The sequence below is a fragment of the Myotis nattereri genome, assembly GCF_964212035.1.
Source record: "Myotis nattereri genome assembly, chromosome: X".
NCBI classification, from domain to species: domain Eukaryota; kingdom Metazoa; phylum Chordata; class Mammalia; order Chiroptera; family Vespertilionidae; genus Myotis; species Myotis nattereri.
This window is the reverse complement of record NC_138078.1, coordinates 133174451-133193726: the sequence shown is the minus strand read 5'-3', so window position 1 is coordinate 133193726 and position 19276 is coordinate 133174451. Positions and strand designations below refer to the sequence as shown.

Sequence of the window (19276 nt, the reverse complement as noted above, 5' to 3'; positions counted from 1 at the left end):
GAAAACAGAGAAATGTAAGGCAAAAAATAAAATAAAAATCCTTGAAATATATAGCTGAGACCACAAGGTATCATGTATAGTTGAGATCATTTTAAAATTCCAGAAGTTATACATATAGTATAGAAAGTTACTGTATACCTTTCATCTGGCTCCCCCTAATGCTAACATCTCACATAATCATAGTTCAATTATGAAAATTAAAGATTAAAAAATACATACCATATAATTAAACTGTAGACTGTATTCAGATTCTACCAGTTTCCTACTAAGTCCTTTTTCTGTTTCAGGATGCAATCCATGATAGCATATTGCATTTAGTTTTCTGTCTTCTTAGTTCCCTCTAATTCATGACAGTCCTCTTTCCTGACCTTGCAGGACAATGACAAATTTGAAGAGTATTAGTTATATATGTTATTTATTGTCCCTCAATTTAATTTTATCGGATGATTTCTCATGAATAGATTGAAGCTATACAAAAAATAGTATGAATGTGATATTGATAAGCTTATATTCCTCTCAATGCCTCACAGGCAGGCAGACCAGATGCTTAGGCTTCAGAGGCCTAGCCTTCTCAGTCCTCTTATTCTTCCTCCAGCTGTAGTTCTAGACCCAGCACTCGTTCCTGGCCCTCCCCCAGAATAGATATTTTAAAGTATGTTCCCTTTAAACAATTATAATGGCCTTTCACCAATGTCCTAAATGCAAGGGTATTTTTTCTTTTCTTTTCTCCTTCTGGTCTGCATCATAAGCGGAACTTTCTAAAGACTCTTTCTAATATTTTCTGTGAGCACCTGGTAAGGTACATGCAGAAAAAGCCTTCAAGATATTGCAGACTTTCCCAATTTTTGTGGTCTGCACATACACACAAGTCTCCACCAATTTGTTGATCACCCTAGGTGAATTCTATTTTATCTGGTTGTGACATCTCCAGGTAAGCCAGGGCTTACATATTTTCCTCAGATTTTGAGACACTTGGTTGTCCTGCACTCTCATATCCCTCATGACTCCATGAAAAAATAGGAATTTAAATATAATTTTAGCTTTTTAAAATTGCAAAGTGGGAATGATACTCTTTCCAGCTCTCTACATCCTCAAGCAGATGTACAAAATATTCTATTATTATATACTAGAGGCCCAGCGTGCACAAAATCGTGCGCAGTTAGGGTCCCTAGGCCTAGCCTGGCCTCCATCCTTGGCCTCTGCCACCCTGTGATGCTATGTGAAGCTCCCACCCCAGGATGCTCCTTGGATGCTCATGGCCGCTCAACTACTCCACAAGGCTCGGCCCACCCTCACACTGCTCCAGGAGTCTCCTCTCAACCTGCCATGTTCTGCAAAATTCCCCCCACCCCATGATTGCTCTGTGAAACTCTCCCTGCCCAGCAACTGCTCTGTGAGGCTCCCCCCAACCCATCTAATGCTTCGCGAAATTCCCCCTGCCCTGCAACTATTCTGTGATGCCCTGTCTGCCCCATGACTGCTTCATAAAACTTCCCACACGCAGTGACTGCTCCAAGAAACTCGCTGCCACCAGGTGACTGCTCAACAAAGCTCCCACACCCCGTGACTGCCCCACTGAGATTGCTGCTGCCCCACGCAGCAGACTGCTGCCACTGCCACTGCTCAACAATCCCCAGTCCCACCAACCACCACCCACACCCCCCCTTGTCATGGTGAGCAGCTCGGGTGCCAGGGGGCAGCGGGTACCGAGAGGTGCTCCATGTACTTCATGGTGACTGGTCCTCCATTTGGTCGTGACAGCACCTGGCTCTTTATATATTAGGATTATGTAGATAACAGATATCTTTCTTTAAAACTATTTTCAAAAAATTATTATGTTTTTATTCATGACCTTATTAGTTTATTTGTCATGGTTTTAATATATATTATTATGATAGTATTTTTCCAACAAGCATATACTAACATTTTACTTTTCTATTTGAAAGAACATGACTCATATTTAGACATGAAAGATCCTTTTGATAATAATTCAAATTCTGCAGCTCCAAAATATGCTGAATACTGCATATTTGTCTTAAATAGTGCCATAAGTGCTTATGTAAATGTAATGCAAAGTGTTTTTGGTATACAGACACATTTTTTCTGATACTATTAAAATAGAAATTCAAGTGCATTGAGGCACAAACAAAAATTAAATGACTGCTTCTAGATTTGACTTTATTCTTCAGTGTTTAGGTTGTTCTTTCTGTTCAATAAAGATATACTTTGTGAAGCAAATTTTTTTCAGTTTTTAGATCTCTTTAAAAGTCAATACCCAAAAGTGCTGACTTATATTTTTCTCAGTTATTATTATATATGGAATAGTCTATTAATATGCAATTGAAAAATGCCCTTCATATTTAACTATAGCTACTATTTACTGCCAGAATAACTATTGTACTATTTCTTAAAGGAATCTGTTGTAATTACTTGGTGACCAAATTTGCAATTATTTCTCAAACAACTTGTACTTACAATTCACCTTTATTTATTATATATGTTTATTTAAATATACATATAATTTTCTTGTCTAACTCTAGTTCCCTTTAATGCCTATGAAGCAAAATAATCTTCACAATATTGAGGACTGATTATGAACTTTGTTAAGATCAATCTGTATTCACATCTTGGCTCTGTCACTTAACTAATCTTGAACTATTTGCTACAGCTTTTTGGGTCTCAATTTACTCATCTGTAAAATTATCTCATATTGTTGGTATATTAAGTTTTGAAATAACTGCAAAGCAACTAGCAAAATGACTGTTGTGTAGCTGATGATCAATATGTATCAGTTATTATTACTATTTTGATTACTTCAAAGGAAATGACATTTATGATAAGAGTCAAGGTGGTGATTCTGGCAATGGATATTATAAGCAGTTCTAAATTTCATCACAAGATAAAATTTCAAAAGCTATTTATTGGTAGTTAAAGATAAAGCATTTTTTCTTAAATATCTAAAGAAAATTTCTAAAACTATTATTAGCATTTCATCTGTGCATTTCTCTTCCAGCTTTACTGGTGTATAGTTGACAAAATTATTATCTATTTAATGTGTACAATGTGGTGATTTGATATATGTATAAATTGTGAAAGGTTTCCCACAATCAAATTAATAAACACCTGTATGACTTCACATGGTTAATTTTTTTTCTTTTACCTATAAATGTGATTTTTCTGACTTCAGATGCCACATATATATGAACTAGAGGCCCGATGCATGAAATCGTAAAAAGGTAGAGTCCCTAGGCCTGGCTGGTGATCAGGGGAATCTTTGGGGCAATCAGCAGGGCGATTGGGGGCCCCTGCTGGCACCTGCTTAACTGGCCTGGGGTCTGAGAGCTGGGAACAGCTCCTGAGTTGAGTGCCTGCCACCTGGTGGTCAGGGCACATCATAGTGACCAGTCATTCCACATGTTATTCTGCCGTTTGGTCAATTTGCATATTACGCTTTTATTATATAGGATACATGAGAACAATATTTTAGACACCCCAGTTCTATACTTCACTACTCTCTTCTCTAAACAGTGTCCTCTCACAGACTGCATGCATGCCAACCTGTCATATTTATCTTCCTCTGAAAGAGGATGTGGCTTGGAGATTTGGGGCTGTGTATTTTTTAAAAGACAGTAATAGCAACTGCACCTCATTAATCCTGGACTCTTTTATCCAGTAACTCAATAGTTACCAGGTGCCATGTATTATACTGAGGCATAGGGATAAAAACATAGATAGGTATGGTCTCTTCCTTGAGAAATGCACAATTTACCAGGTATAAAAGATATAATACACTGTAATAAGTGCAACAAAATAAGTATAAATAGCTGTGTGAATTGGAGAGGGGATAAAATGGAATGGGGATGTTTGAGGAAGCTTCATAAAAGAGGTGCTATTTTAGCTGTTCCTGGAAAGATAAATTAAATAGTACTAGCCAAGGGAATAACTTATGCAATGAATGTAGTTCTGAGAGAGCTTAAATTTTCTCAAGGAATAGTGAGAAGGTGAGTGTGGCTGGAATCTAGTCCATAGATGGGGTGATAGGAGCAGATGCTGTAGGAGGAAGTTACAAACCCTAGGTGTGTTTGTAATAGGTTGAGGATTATGGACATCATCTTGTGGTTACAGTGAGTATGATGGAGTGAATGTTTGTGTCCTTACGAAGTTAGTTAATACCTGGAAATCCTATCCTCCAATGTGATGTTATTAAGAGGTTGGGCTTTGTTGAGGTAACTAGGTCATGACAGTGGATTCTTCATGAATAGGATTAGTGCCCTTTCCACATGTAAGGACACAATGAGAAGAAAGCATTTTGTAACCTGGAAGAGGGTCCTCACCAGAAGTTGACCATGCTGGCACCCTGATATTGGACTTTCAGCCTCCAGAACTGTGATAAATCAATGTCCATTGTTTATAAGCCACTCAGTCTATTGCACTTTGTTATAGCAGGCAGAACGGACTAAGACAGTGAGCCAACAAGTTCTGGGTATCATGGTATCATGTTTTAAAAATGTCTCAGATTACTCTACTGACATGAAACTCTCAACAGATAACTATTAAGTGGAATAAAATAAAGCTTACTCACTGTTTTATGCCAAATATTATCTGGAAAACAGAGATTTATAAGTCAGACCTGGCTTCCTAATTCAATAAAACTGATGTTCTTTCTATGCTCTCAATTACAAATGTCTATTATCAGACAACTTACTAGTTTCATGGGTCACCCTTAAATTAAGAGTTTGTTATGTAAAGGGATTAAGTCACTTTTGTAATTACCCCTGAGTTGTTCAAGGGCAAGATCAGACGATGATTCACTTCTGGGGGCCTAATAGGATACAACTCATTTCATAAAAGTTCTTGTTGAGCCACCAAAGCATAGTGAGTGATAATATTTATTGGTCATTGATATGAGTGTAAGAATTAGCAACACTTAAAAAAAAATAGATAACAATCTGGCCAATGGTTAATGGCACTAATATGCACAATGCCACTTTTACCCCTCCAGGCTAATGGTGACTAACAATTAATCAGACTTATTGTTATGAGTATTAGCTGATTTATATTTTTATAACTTTAATAATAAACTATAATTTACATGCCATAAAACATACCAATTATACTTATAAATATAATGATTTTTAGTAAATTTATAAAGCTGTGCAACAATCACCAAAATCTAGTTTTAGGACATTTGTGTGACCCCCTGTCTTAGATTATTCAAGCTGCTATAATGAAATACCAGAGGCTGCCTGGCTTATAAAAACAGAGATTTATTTCTCACAGTCCCAGAAGCTGGAAACTCCAAGATCAAGGCACCAGCCTGGTCAAATTATGGTGAAGACCCACTTCCTGGTTCATAGCCTTCATGCTGTGTCTTCATATGGTGAAAGTGGATAGGAAAGTCTCTAGAATCAGTGGTTCTCAACCTTCTGACCCTTTAAGTACAGTTCCTCATGTTGTGACCCAACCATAAAATTATTTTCGTTGCTACTTAACTGTAATGTTGCTGCTGTTATGAAACATAATGTAAATACCTGATATGCAGGATGTATTTTCATTGTTACAAATTGAACTTAATTAAAGCATAGTGATTAACCACAAAAACAATATGTAATTATATATGTGTTTTCCGATGGTCTAAGGCAACCCCTGTGAAAGGGTCATTCGACCCCCAAAGGGGTCGCGACCCACAGGTTGAAAACCGCTGAAATTTAGCATAATGTTTTTGAGGCTCTACCATGACTTATAATGCATTAGTAGTTTGTCCTTTTGAATTGAAGAATGTAATTTTATTATATGGACTTACTGCTCTTTAAAAATCTATTCATCAGCTTATTAACATTTGGGTTGCTTCCACTTTTGGGCTATTATGAATAATGCTGCTTTGCATGTTCACTTACAAGTCTTTGTGTAGACATTAGCTCTTTTACTAAATGTTGTTCTAAGTTAATGTTTTAATTTTTAAGGAAATTAACTGTTTTCCAAAGTGGGTAAACAATTGAAATGTCAAATGGCATATATAAAAGTTCCAATTTATCTAAAATTATATAAGCATTTATCTTTTTTTTATTATTTTAGCCATTATGGTGGGTATAAAGTGGTATCTTACATTATGGTATTTTCTTGAATTTCTCCAATGGAATTAGCACCTTTTTAAAAATATTTTCATGTATCTTCTTTGGTAAAATGTTCATTTAAACCTTTTACTATTATTAGATTTTTTTTATTATTATTGAATTACTAGCAGCCCAGTGCACAAATTCATACACTGGTGGGGGACATGGCCTGTGCGGATTAGCCCACTGGGGAAGCGCCGCTCATCCTGGTCAGCTGAGTGGCGCTTCCACTGTGGGAGTGCACTGACACAAGGGGGCAGCTCCTGCATTGAGCATCTGCCCCTGGTGTTCAGTGTGTATCATAACGAATGGTCAACTAGTGGTTCTGGTAGTTCCACCATTTGGTAGTGGGCCTTTTATGTATATAGATGAGTCTGTTGTTCATTCTGGTTATGAGTCCTTTAGCAAATACATGATTTGCAAGTACTTTCTCCTTGTCTGTGTGTTGTCTTTTCATTTTTAATTGTGTTTTCTGAAGTGAAAAGTGTTTAATTTTGATGAACTCCAATTTATAAATTTTGTGCATGTAGATAACTAATTTTTCTACCACAAATTGTTGAAAAAACTGTCCTTTCTTCCATTGAATTGGCCTTTTTATCAAAAATCAATTGACCATAAACTTAAGTGTTTATTTCCACGTTCTCAATGCTATTCAAGTCATTTTTACCAATACTTCAATCGATACTTCACTCTTTGATCACTATAGTTTTATAGTATGTTTTCAAATTGAGTAGATTAAGGTCTTCAAATTTGTTTTGTTCCAAAAAATCCACAAGGAAGGAACACTCCCAACCTCCTTTTTATGAGGCCACCATTATCATAAATTCCAAAACCAGATAAAGCCACTTACAAAGAATGAGAATTAGAGTCCAATATCCCTGATGGACATAGATGCTAAAATCCTCAATCAAATATTAGTAAATCTGCCAGAACCAGTTTGGCTCAGTGGATAGAGCGTCGGCCTGCGGACTGAGAGGTCCCAGGTTTGATTCCTGTCAAGAGCATGTACCTTGGTTGCGGGCACATCCCCAGTAGGGGGGGTGCAGGAGGCAGCTCATCGATGTTTCTGTCTCATCAATGTTTCTGGCTCTCTATCGCTCTCCCTTCCTCTCTGTAAAAAATCAATAAAATGTATTTAAAATATATATATATTAGAAAATCTGATCCAGAAATATGTTAAAAAGATCATACACCATGAGCAATTGGGTTTTATTCCAGGGATGCAAGGATGGTATAATATTCACAAATCAATAAATGTGGTACATCACAAATTGAAAGACAAAATCATATGATCATATTAATAGATGCAGAGAAAGCATTTGACAAAATCCAACACCAAATTTTAATAAAAACTCTCAGCAAAGTGGAAATAGAGGGATCTTACCTCAACATAATAAAGACCATATATGACAAACCTACAGCCAACATCATATTCAATGGGTAAAAACTAAAACCATTTCCCTTAAGAACAGAAACAAGACTGTTTCCCTTAAGAACAGGAACAAAACCATTTCCCTTAAGAACAAGAACAAGACAGGGGTGTCCACTTTCACCACTTATTCAACATAGTACTGGAGGTCTTAGCCAACGTGAACAGATGAGAAGAAAATATAAAACACGTCCAAATTGGAAAGGAGGAAGTAAAACTGTCATTATTCATGGATGACATGATATTATACATAGAAAACCCTAAGGACTCCACCAAAAGATTACTAGGTTTAATAAATGAATTCAGGAAAGTAGGCGGATACAAAATTATACCCAGAAATTATGGCATTTTTATACACCAATAATTATCAGAAAGAGAAACCTAAAAAAAGCAAACCCAATTACCACTGCAAAAACAACAACAACAAAATATAAGGTACTTAGGAATAAACTTAACCAATGAAGTAAAAGACTTGTATACAGAAAAGTACAGGATGTTGAAAAAGTGATAGAGGAAGACATAAACAAGTAGAAGAATATACCGGGTACACCGATTGGTAGAATTAACATCATTAAAATGTCCATAGCACACAAAGCAATCTACAGATTCCATGCAATCCCAATTAAAATACCAATGGCATATTTCACAGAAATAGAATAAATACTCCAAAAAATATATGAAACCAAAAAAGACCCTAAGTAACCAGTCATCTTGAGAAAGAAGAATAAAGTTGGAGGGATCAGAATACCAGACATCAAGTTATACTACAAAGTTACTGTAATGAAAACTGCCTGGTGCTGCCAAAAGAATAGGCATATAGATCAATGGAACAGAACAGAAAAACAGAAATCAACCAAAGCCATTATGCTCAATTAATATTTGACAAGGGACACAAGAGCATACAATGGAGTCAAGATGTTCTCTTCAATAAATGGTTCTGGGAAAATTAGACAGATACATGCAAATCAAATGAAACTAGACCACCAACTTACACCATATACAACAATAAATTCAAAATAGATAAAAAAAATGAAATGTAAGTCGTGAAACCATGAAAATCCTGGAAGAAACCCTAGGCAGCAAATCTCTTATAGCAATATGTTTGCTGGTACTTCTACTAAGGCAAGGAAAACAAAAAAGAAAATAAACAAATGGGACTACATCAACATGAAAAGCTTCTGCACAGCAAAATAAAGTATCAACAAAATGAAATGGGAGCCCACTGTATAGGAGAACATATTTGCCAATGACATATATGGTAAGGAGTTAATATCCAAAATATATAAGGAACTCATACAACTTTAAAAAAAAGGAAGGAAAACAATATAACTTGAAAAAATGGACAAAGGACCTAAATAGACACATCTCCAAAGTGGACATACAGATGGCCAAGAGACATATGAAAAAAAAAAATTCTCAAAGTCACTAATCATCAGAGAGATGCAAATTAAAATGACAATGAGGCATACCTCACACCTATCAGAATGGCTATCATCAACAAGTCAACAAATGACAAGTGCTGGTGAGTATGTGGAGAAAAGGAAACCCCATTATACTGCTGGTGGGAATTCAACCACTATAGAAAACAATATGGAGTCTCCTCAAAAATTAAATACAGAACTGTCATTTGACCCAGTGATCCCACTTCTAGGAATATGTCCTCAGAAACCCAAAACACCAATCAGAAAGAATGTATGCACTCTCATGTTCATTGCAGTGCAATTTACAATAGCTAAGATCTGGAAATACAAGTGCCCATCAGTAGATGAGTGGATAAAAAAGCTGTGGTCCATTTATACCATGGAATACTATGCAAATGTAAAAAAATAAAGATCTTTTACCCTTTGGAGACATCATGGAGGGACCTGGAGAGTATTATCATAAGCAAAATAAGCCAGTCAGAAAAACACGTTTCACATGATCTCACTCATATGTGAAATATAAAGAACAAAATAAACTGATGAACAAAATAGATCCAGAGACACAGACTCATGGAACAGATTGTCAAATCTCATAGGGAAGGCAAGGTGGGTGGGAAGAGATGATCCAAAAAACTTGTATGCATATATTATGTATAACCCGTGGACACAGAGAACAGTGTGGTGATGGCCTGGGGCAGGAGTGGGGGCAGGCTAGAAGGGGTCAATGAGGGCAAATAGGGAACACATGTCATACTTGCAACAATGAAGTTTTAAAAAACACAAACAATACTTTTTCAAACCATGGAAAAACAATGATATGGTGAAAATTTATATATTTTTTAAAGACAGGGAATATAAATAATAAAAATGTATATACCATATTTGGACATTAATTAAAAGAACCAATTTTTTAAAAAGTAGTATTTTCTCAGGTAAGTGTGAAAAATAACTAGATATTTGACACTAATAACAAAGATGTTTTAAGAAATAATAATTGTGTTAAGTTTATGTTTAAAAAGATTACTTTTTTTTTTAGAAGGAGGGAGCTGGGTGAAGGGTGTAAAAAGTACAAATTGGTAGTTATAAATTCTCATGGTGATGTAAACTACAGTATGGAAATGTAGTCAATAATATTATAATAACTATGTATGGTGCCAGATATGTACCTGAAATATTGGGGGGATCACTTTGTAAAGAATAAAATTGTCTAACCACTATGCTGTACACATAAAACTAAAACAAAAATAATATTAAATGTAAACAGTAATTGAAAAATAAAATTTAAAAAATGAATAGCATGCTGAAATACTTAGGTGTTATATCTTGGACTTGATTCACATTATTCTAGTTGAAGAAATGGAGGGCTGAGAGAATGGTGGGGGGATAGTTGGAAATACATTGGCCATATATTGTGGATTGTCAGGTATACTGGGTTCTTTATACTATTCTCTATATTGGTATATAGGTTTGGGAGCTTCTGCAATACATTTTATTATAAATGTTATGCCATTAAACTTCTAATATTATGTAAAATGAACCACATTTTAGAAAATAAATAACCAAACTGATCCGTAAAAAAACTTCAATGGAAAAATCCAAATGGAAATTGGATTCAAAACTCAAGCCACTCTGAAGTGTCCAGAACAAGATCATTTTGGTGGTCACCTCTATCAAATGATAATGGAAAATTAACTGCTATCTTTTGTGAATTTTTCCAAAGCATACAAAAAAAATGGGAAATTATTCAACTCATTTTCTCTAGCCAGCTATCCTTGATTCAAAAAACAAAGAAGAACCTTGACCCCCTGCAAAAAAGAACACTTTAGCCAAGCTCATTGATATATCAGTAACTATCTGACATAAAATAGCATAGTCAACACAACAGTGAATTAAATAAGCAAACAGGCTGTGCCCAAGGAATGAAAACATGATTAACATTAGAAAATGCTTTAAATTGTAACTTCCTACATTAGCAAATTAGAGGGGAAAAGACGATTTGATTGTGGCAATGGATATAGAAAACGTATTTGAAAGAAATTCAACATGAGTTCATGGTACAAACTTCTGGCAAAATAAGAATAGGAGGAACCCTCTTTCCTAAATTCTACAGCAAACATAGTTAGACTTGAAATGTTAGAAGCATTCTTATTCAGGTCAGAAACAAGACAGGTATACTGCCCCCACTACTCTTCAAAACTGCACTGGAACACAAAGCCAGAGATAAGGATGTAAAAATAAGAGATATGAATATTGAAAAGAAGGAGATACTCTTCGGCAACAATATGGCCATCTGCCTAGATAATTAAAAGGAATGAGTCTGTGGAATATGCAAATAAATAAGAGAGTTCAAGAAGATAATCTATGGGAGAGCAATAAAACAAAATTCAGAGCTTTGACACATGAAAACAATGACTAATTAGAATATGTAATAGGCAATACCCCATTCACCACAGCAACAACTCCAAAAGTTACCTAAGAGAAGTGACAAATCACAAAAATGTATGAGCTCTTCATATAGGCAAATATAAAAGTTTACTGAGAGGTTCAGAATTTTTTTAAATGTCCCAAATAAGTAGAGAAGTATACCATATTTACTAATGTGAAGCAAAATATTGTAAGTAAACATGTCAATCCCCTTAAAGTAGTTATGGATTTATTGCCTTACCTGTAGTTGCCAAAATGACAATGAAGTTTGTATTGCTGTCTTCCACTCCCAAAATCAAGCCTGGAAAATTTTAAAGGGGCGAATGAAAACAAATACATGATTATATATCAGTTTCCTAGGGCTGCCGTATCAAACTACCATGAACTGGTTGGCTAAAATAACAGAATTTTATTCTCTTAGAGTTCTGGAAGCCAGATGCTCCAAATCAGTTTCATGGGGTAAATTCAAGGGCCCCAAAGGGCCACACTTCACCTGGGGACTCTAGGGCAAAATCTATTCCTTGCCTCTCCCAGCTTATGGTAGCTGCAGACATTCCTTGGCTTGTGGCGACATGACCGCAGTCTTCAAGGTGAGCATGTTCAAATATCTCCCTGCTTCACATTCACATTGTCTCCTCTCTTGATTGTTCTGCCTTCTTCTTAACGGGACACATGTGATTGCATTGAAGGCTAACCTAGATACTCCAGGATAATTCACTCATCAAAAGATACTTAAATTAATAATATCTACAAAGACCCTTTTCCCAAAGGAGGAGGAATTTACAAGTTCTGGGTTCTGGTGTATGCGAGCTTTGGGGTCAGTATGAATTTTTCAGCCGACCAAAAATGTCAACAACAAAATCTAAATAATAAAAAAAAAACATGAGAAAACCTGTGTTGAACCAGTTACTAGTACTTGTGTTTCCGTCAGAGGAGTGAGAGGCAACAGTGAAGTTTGGGCTTATTGATCACCTATAATAGATGACTGATGACAGGACATATAGGAGTAAACTTTCTAAACTTCTGCCCCTGCTTCATTGCACAAATCTGAGGCCTCACCTCAGACTGTAGATGCAAGTCGTCCTGGCATAGGATCAGATATCCAGAAAGGTTGGCCGAATTAATGAAGTATGACTCCAGAGTCCATGCTAATAACCACCTGAAACCACTTTAGTGACTAAGACCGTGCCTTAAATAAAAACATTTTAATAGAATAAAAGGAATGGACTAAAAATAGAATAGCAAGCATCAGGGTGAACGACAGGTACACCCATGCTTGGTAGAGATGTAACATACATTTGTTAATATCAAGGAAGATTAAGAAAAACTGAAATTACTGCACTGAACAATGCAATATTAGATAACCTCAAAAATTAGGGAGGCCACACATCATGCTGCTCAACCTCTTCAGTGTGGAAAATAAACTTTTAGAACAAAATGTTTCCAACTGTATGTCTGGTGGGTGAAGAGACCCCATAGAAAGGTCTGCTTCTTTTCTGAATCTCGACCACCGAACATGGCTGCTGCTGTTTTCCCATCTAGCATTTAACCTGGGAACCAAAACCATTTTCTGAAAGACTTGCACTTGCGCAAATGCGTCCAGCTGGCAGAGGGGGCGGAGTCTCCCAGAGAGCATTTAATTAAGGAGCCAGGAGCATTTACAGAACAGAATGAGCTCTAGCCTGGTCTGAGCTTGCTTTCAGTCTGGGGATCCTTGCAGGTATTCTTTTCCGACTTTGACGTTTGGAGTTCCAGGGAGATAAGGCTTCAACTGAGAAAACCAGAATCAGGTCAGCGAGGTGAGGAGTCCCAGACTCTGCCAGTCATCAAGGTAAGGATCCTGAAGAAATCTCCCACCACGGACAGAGGAGTTTCCCACAGGCACCTTCCTCTGCTATCAGTCCTGTGAGGCTCCAAGTCTGGTTGACAGAAAGATCACCCCCAATCCCCAGTTACATGTCAGGGTCTCAGAGAGATGCCCTTGATTTTCAGGACACATCCTCAGGCCAACAGAGTGGGCCCTGTCAGGAGTAAATATGAATACCTTGAGGAAGACTGAGATATCCCCCCCAATTCAGTACCAGAGAGGTCCCCATAGAAATTGGCCCTAATTCCTGCTGTCAGCCCTGGGCAGTGCTGGGAGGATAAGGGTACCTCCTTCCCTTTTCTGGATTAGGGATGTCCCAGAGATGGATCCCTGGTCTGAAGGGGCTGGTCTCAGGTCACCAGGACGAAAAGTTCTAAGCCCTGCCAATAATCAAAGTGAGAAATTTGAGGAAGGACTGAGGGGAGCTCCCACTGTAGATAGAGGAGGGCCCAGCCCCACCCTTATGATCAACCCTGGGAAGCCCCAGAAACGGTTCCTGGATGTGATGCTTCCTTATTTCTGCCTTAGGAGCCTGAAGAAAGTGAAGCTTAGTGGCAGAGCTGTAACGTCAGATCAACAGAGGAAAGACTTCCAGGTGCTGCCAAGCGTTACCGTGAGGAACCTGAGGAAAGACCAAGGAAACTTCTGTGTAGATCAGTGGTTCTCAACCTTGGTGCACATTAGAATCACCTGGGAATCTTCTTAAAATCCTGATTTCTGGGCCTTATCCTCCAGAAATTCTGTTTCTTTGTTATGGGGTGAGGCCACAACATTAGTAACAAAGAAACAGAATTCCCGGAGGCTGAGGCCCAGAACTCAGGATTTTAAGAAGATTCCCAGGTGATTCTCACGTGCAGCCAAGGTTGAGAACCACTGGTGTGGACACAGAGGGCCCCACCTACCAACATCTGACATCAGACATCCAACATCCGCTCACTCCTGTTGTCAACCTCGGGCAAAGCTGTAATGCAGAGTTGTTATAGGCACCTCTCACTGACACCAGAGAGGTGTTAGCAGACAGCCCCCTGAGCCAGTGGAGAGGTCTGTTCCCAACCTTGATCCTTGACTTCTCATATGAATGAAGTTATCCAAGAGACCTTGACTGTGTTGTGAAAAGCCAATATATTAAGGCAATTAAAGCATGCACCTGTGTTGAAAAAGCAAAGCAAGCAAACCTATACATCTGGCTTATGAAGCACAGGTGGGCTCTCAGCTAATCTGAAGAGCAGGTTGGCTGGGGGTCCAAGGCATTCTATACCATCCTGTCTATTTGTCTCAAAATGTTTCTTCTGAATATTTTGGTACAGATTATTTCTCAAGGTCTCTCTTTACTTTGCTGTGGCCTTCCCAGACTTCATGAGAAGCACCTGGCAACTTTATCTTGCCAAGCCTTGAAACTGCTGGCTTCTCTGTTCAGGGAGTATAACTGCCCCTCTTTATCCTTTCCCCTTTCTCCTTCCCTTTCTGCATTCTTTCATAAAGGAGAATTTTTTAAAACCATTTGTTCTCATGTCCTTGGCTGGGGAAGAAAATGGCTTGTTATTTACAAAGTGGCTGTAAATTGCCCACACTCTTTGACTTTGTTTTAACTTTCCTGTCTCAGTTTCCCTATTCCTCCTGCTCGGTCATCCTGTAACAGAGGCACCTCTCCCAAATCTCTGTAAATCCATGACATTGTTGCCAGGGAGACTGGGGCTATGGCCGGATTGAGGGATTCTCAGGTCAGCAGAATGTAGGTTCCCTAAGCCCTGTCAGGAGTAGTTGTGACTGTATCAAAGAGGGTTGAGGGTACCTCCCCAAGTCAGAGAGAGTGCATTCCACAGAAACCTGCCCTGTTGTTGCTGCCAGCTCTGGGAGGCCTCAGGCAGGCATTGTTGGATGTGGTGTCTTTTCACTTTTGTCTCAGGGAAGTCTGAGGACAAGATGGCAGGTGAGGGGGTAAGGGTGGCCTTATGTCCTTCCAGATGTAAAGCTGAATACTCTGAAGCAGCCCCAAGGGCAGCCCCACCCCAGACCAGTTGGTACCAGCCCCTGATATCATACCTGGAAGACACTAAGCAGAGATGGCCATGTGTGATAGGCTATCACTTCTTCCATGTGGGGTGGGGGAAGTGATTCCTCTTAAAGAGTGGAATCTTCAATCTGAGGATGCATGTTAGGTCTGCTGTGGTGGGGGATGGAGCAAGAACTTTCAGGAGTAAAGATTAATAACATAATGGACTCTCCTACTCTAGACAAAGGAGACCCCACAGAAACCAATGTAGTGCTTGCTATCAGCCCCAGGTGGCCCTAGGCAAGTGTGTCTAGCTGTGGTCCCCCCTCACTTCCTCCTTAGGAAATCAAAGGAGCTAAGCAGAGTGGTGTAGCCCAGACCAGCGGTCGCCAACTAGTAGTTCGTGGACCACTGGTGGTCCATAAGGTCCTAAAGGTTGGTGAGTGCTGGTCCACACTATGGCATGGGAAAGATTGGGACTCAGAGTGCACACAGAGGTAAACATCTACTCCAGAAAAATGGAGACTTCACAGGTGCCCCCACCCCTCCTGACAACACTGGGGGAAGAGGACTGTGCCTGTAATCTGCATCTTGAGGTGTTCCCCAATTATCATAGGAACTGGGAGGTGAGGGCCTTGGTCTGAAGCATGTGTCCTCAGGTCAGCATATCAAAAGTGACCCAGGTGGTATCAAAAGTCAAGGTGAGGTGCATAACCTGAATGCCAGCCAAGTTACCACCTACCCTACCAGTGTACTATCCGCCCTGAAATCCTGTGGCTCTGTTGGCTGGCTACTCCCTGAGGAGCCATCTCACTTCTAGATCTTAGGAGACAGGCCATAAGAAAACAATTGAGAGCACCCCTTAAGGGGAGACCTGTGGGTTGTCTTTGTCAGAGCCACCATGGATGCATTTCTGAGCTAAGTGTACTGACACGCTCCCTCTCTCCTCCAGGTCTGTGGGTCCCAGTTGGCCAGCTGTCCCCCACACAAGTCATGCCTCACGGTCAGAAGAGTGACAGCTGCAACCTTAAGGAAGACCTTCAGGCCCCAAGAGAGGCACAGGGCCTGGTAGGTTTACAGGGTCCCATAGTTGAAGAGGAAGAAGCCACCAGCACCACCAACACCTCCTTCTCCTCTCTCTCTCCTTTGACCCCTGGCACTCCTGAGGATTTGCCTGACACTGGGGAATTTAGTCTTTTTCTGAGTTTACAGATAACCTACTACTCCTCCACTGCCAACACAGTCACTCTATCAAGCCACCAAGAAGAGGATCCAAGTACCTTGCAGACTCCACCAAATCCTGAGTCCTTGTTCCCTGAAGTGCTAAAAAATGAGATTAAATGCTTGGTGTGGTACATGATTAGCAAGTATGCCAAAAAGGAATGCATCACAAAGGCAGAAATGCTAGAGAGTGTCATCAGAGAGCACAAGGATCACTTCCCTGTGATCTTCAAGAGAGCCTGCTTCTGCATGGAGATTCTCTTTGGCATTGAGGTGAAGGAAGTGGGCCCCACCAGCTATTCCTACGTGCTCATAAAATTACTAGACCTCACCTACGATGGGATGCTGAGTGATGTCCAGGGCATGCCCAAGACTGGCCTCCTGGTATTCATCTTGGGCATCATCTTCAAGTACGGAAACCGTGCCTCAGAAGAGAAAATCTGGGAAGAGCTAAATATGATTGGGGTGCATCCTGGGAAGAATCATTTCATCTTTGGGGAGCCCAGGAAGCTCATCACTGAAGATCTAGTGCAGGGAAAGTACTTGGAATACCAGCAGGTGCCCAATAGTGATCCTCCACGCTATGAGTTCCTGTGGGGTCCAAGAGCCCATGCTGAAACCACCAAGATGAAAATCCTGAAATTTTTCACTACGGCCACTGGGAATGACCCCACTGCTCTCCCACACTTGTATGAGGATGCATTGAGAGATGAGAGAGAGAAAGCCCAGGCTGACGTTTCCTCAGATGATACCATTGCCACAACCGATGGAAGTCCAAGTGCCCTGTCCAGCAGCTTCTTCTGCCCTGAGTGAAGTCTGAAGCTCACCATTCTTCACTCTCCATTTGAACACAGCAGCCAGAGTTCTAAGCAGGGGAGGACCAGGGTGGATACGGAGGGAACACCTTAGTGTGCCTGTGCAATATAGGTGATTCAGAGATTTTATCTTTTTCTGTTTAAATTGTTTTTCCTTGCAATAAAAACCTTAACTAGCTTCAGAATCTGAGCTTATTAATAACAGTGGCCAAACATTTGTAGCTGTTTATCAGGTTTAAGAATAAGAATTCACAATTTAGCCAAAGAAATTAGGAAATCACCCATCTTTCTGTGAGTCCTTGTTCACTGAAGTACTACAGTAACAATAAGCACAAGAACAAGAACAAAATAATATGGCATTAGATAAGGAATTTCCTTATAAATGTGAAAGATCCCAGCAGTAAAATATGTAGTTTTAAGCAACAGAGGAGAAAACATAAAAGATAGCTAACTTTTTACTCATTTATTTACTCTGTAAAATTAAATTATATCTACCTAGATTTTCTTGGCCTATTAAAAAATGTAGGAGAAATTAAATCTTAAATGAAATCTCTCACTGGATCATTTATTCCCCAAACATGAATTGAGTGCTTGCTCTTTAGAAGGCCCTGGGTTATAATGGGGACATTAGGATTAGCAGGACATACTGCTAGTCATGGAATGATAGAGGATAGGAGCAACAAGGCCATCAGGAAGATGGTGAGATGTCCACTAAGAGCTAACAAACAAGGTAAACAGGAGAGAGATGGTAGGACTCCATATGGATGGAGTCAAGTAAAAATGCCCTGAGATAATACAGTTTGGGACTTTCAGAAACTAAGATTCCTTCTGTGGGAGTTGATTATAATGAAGCAGGCTATGGCAGGGGTCAGACTCAGTTGAGAGAAAACTCTAGAATAGAAACATTCAATTAGCAGTGACTTTTAGATCATGGATAAAACAAGGAAATGTCCACCTGAGACTGGTATGGAAGGTGTCCTGAACTCTTAAAAACACAGGAAATTTGGTTACTGTCTTAATACTTTCAACAATAAGGATTTTTAAACGTTAATCACACAGCACATTTCAGCAGAATGTTTGAACTAGGTGTTCTAGACACATGATCTGCAAAGATTTCCTTTAAAGTACAGTATGAGCCCTGGGCAATGGTCTGAGTGGTTAAAACATTGGCAACCAATAGATGTATCTCATATCTCTCATCTCTCTCTCCCTCTCTCTTTCTCTCTCTCTCTTCCCCCCTTTCACTCTCTAAAAATCAGTGGAAAAATATCCTAAGGTGTGAATTAACAGGAAAAAAAAATGTCATATTCCCTTGAAGTGATGCCCAGGCTGGCACTCTTTTTCTTGGACTGGGAGAGTCAGAGACTCCTCCATTAAAATGACATTATGATTAGGTTATCTTGACTGCGCTTTGGCTAACTCTAAGCAAGGAAAATATTTTTGATGGCAGTGAAATGAATGAAAATGGCGTTTTGAATGGAAGAGCCATTGGAGAGAAGGAAGGAATTGGTCTTGTAGTTGAATTTTAGGATTTCTGAGTTGATTCCAGCTGGGGAAGACTAACCTATACCCAAATTAAATAGTGTATTCTCTAAGAAAATGTACTGAGTTTTATTTATGGAGCAGTGTTTTGGACTGATTTGTTGTCTAGTGTCTAAGAGCACTCACTGCCTGTTCTCTAAGAAGTCTTGGATAACAAAAGTTCCCAGAGGACACGGGTGTAGGTTCTGGGGTTGAAATATTAGAAACAATGGCCATGTGTCAGGAGCCCTGTTGAGCTCCAGTGAGAGCTATGCTACCAAGTGTCAGAGTATTTGATTCGAGCAACAAGCCAAATACAGTGAAGTTAAACCTTTAATCACTTCCTGTGATGGTATAAGTGGGAGTGTAAAACAGAAGAAAGTGACCATTCCTTGTTTTATTTTCCTTTATGGAGCAGCACACCAGTGAGGGTCAGGTAGATCAGCACAGACCAGGTGGATCTGATCACTGT

General features: G+C 39.2%; 1 protein-coding gene and 1 pseudogene across 2 annotated transcripts in view; one reads left to right on the top strand and one right to left on the bottom strand.

Moving 5' to 3' along the window:
• Window positions 1–19276, bottom strand: part of LOC308511838 (neurofilament light polypeptide-like) — a 1188981-nt pseudogene that overhangs the window by 216779 nt on the left and 952926 nt on the right. The window lies entirely within an intron of this gene.
• On the top strand, window positions 16241–17281 carry LOC308511340 (putative MAGE domain-containing protein MAGEA13P; the record flags this gene model as incomplete). Its single annotated transcript, XM_081081372.1, has 1 exon — window positions 16241–17281. One exon carries the CDS (start codon window positions 16241–16243, stop codon window positions 17279–17281), a length of 1041 nt encoding a protein of 346 aa, XP_080937498.1.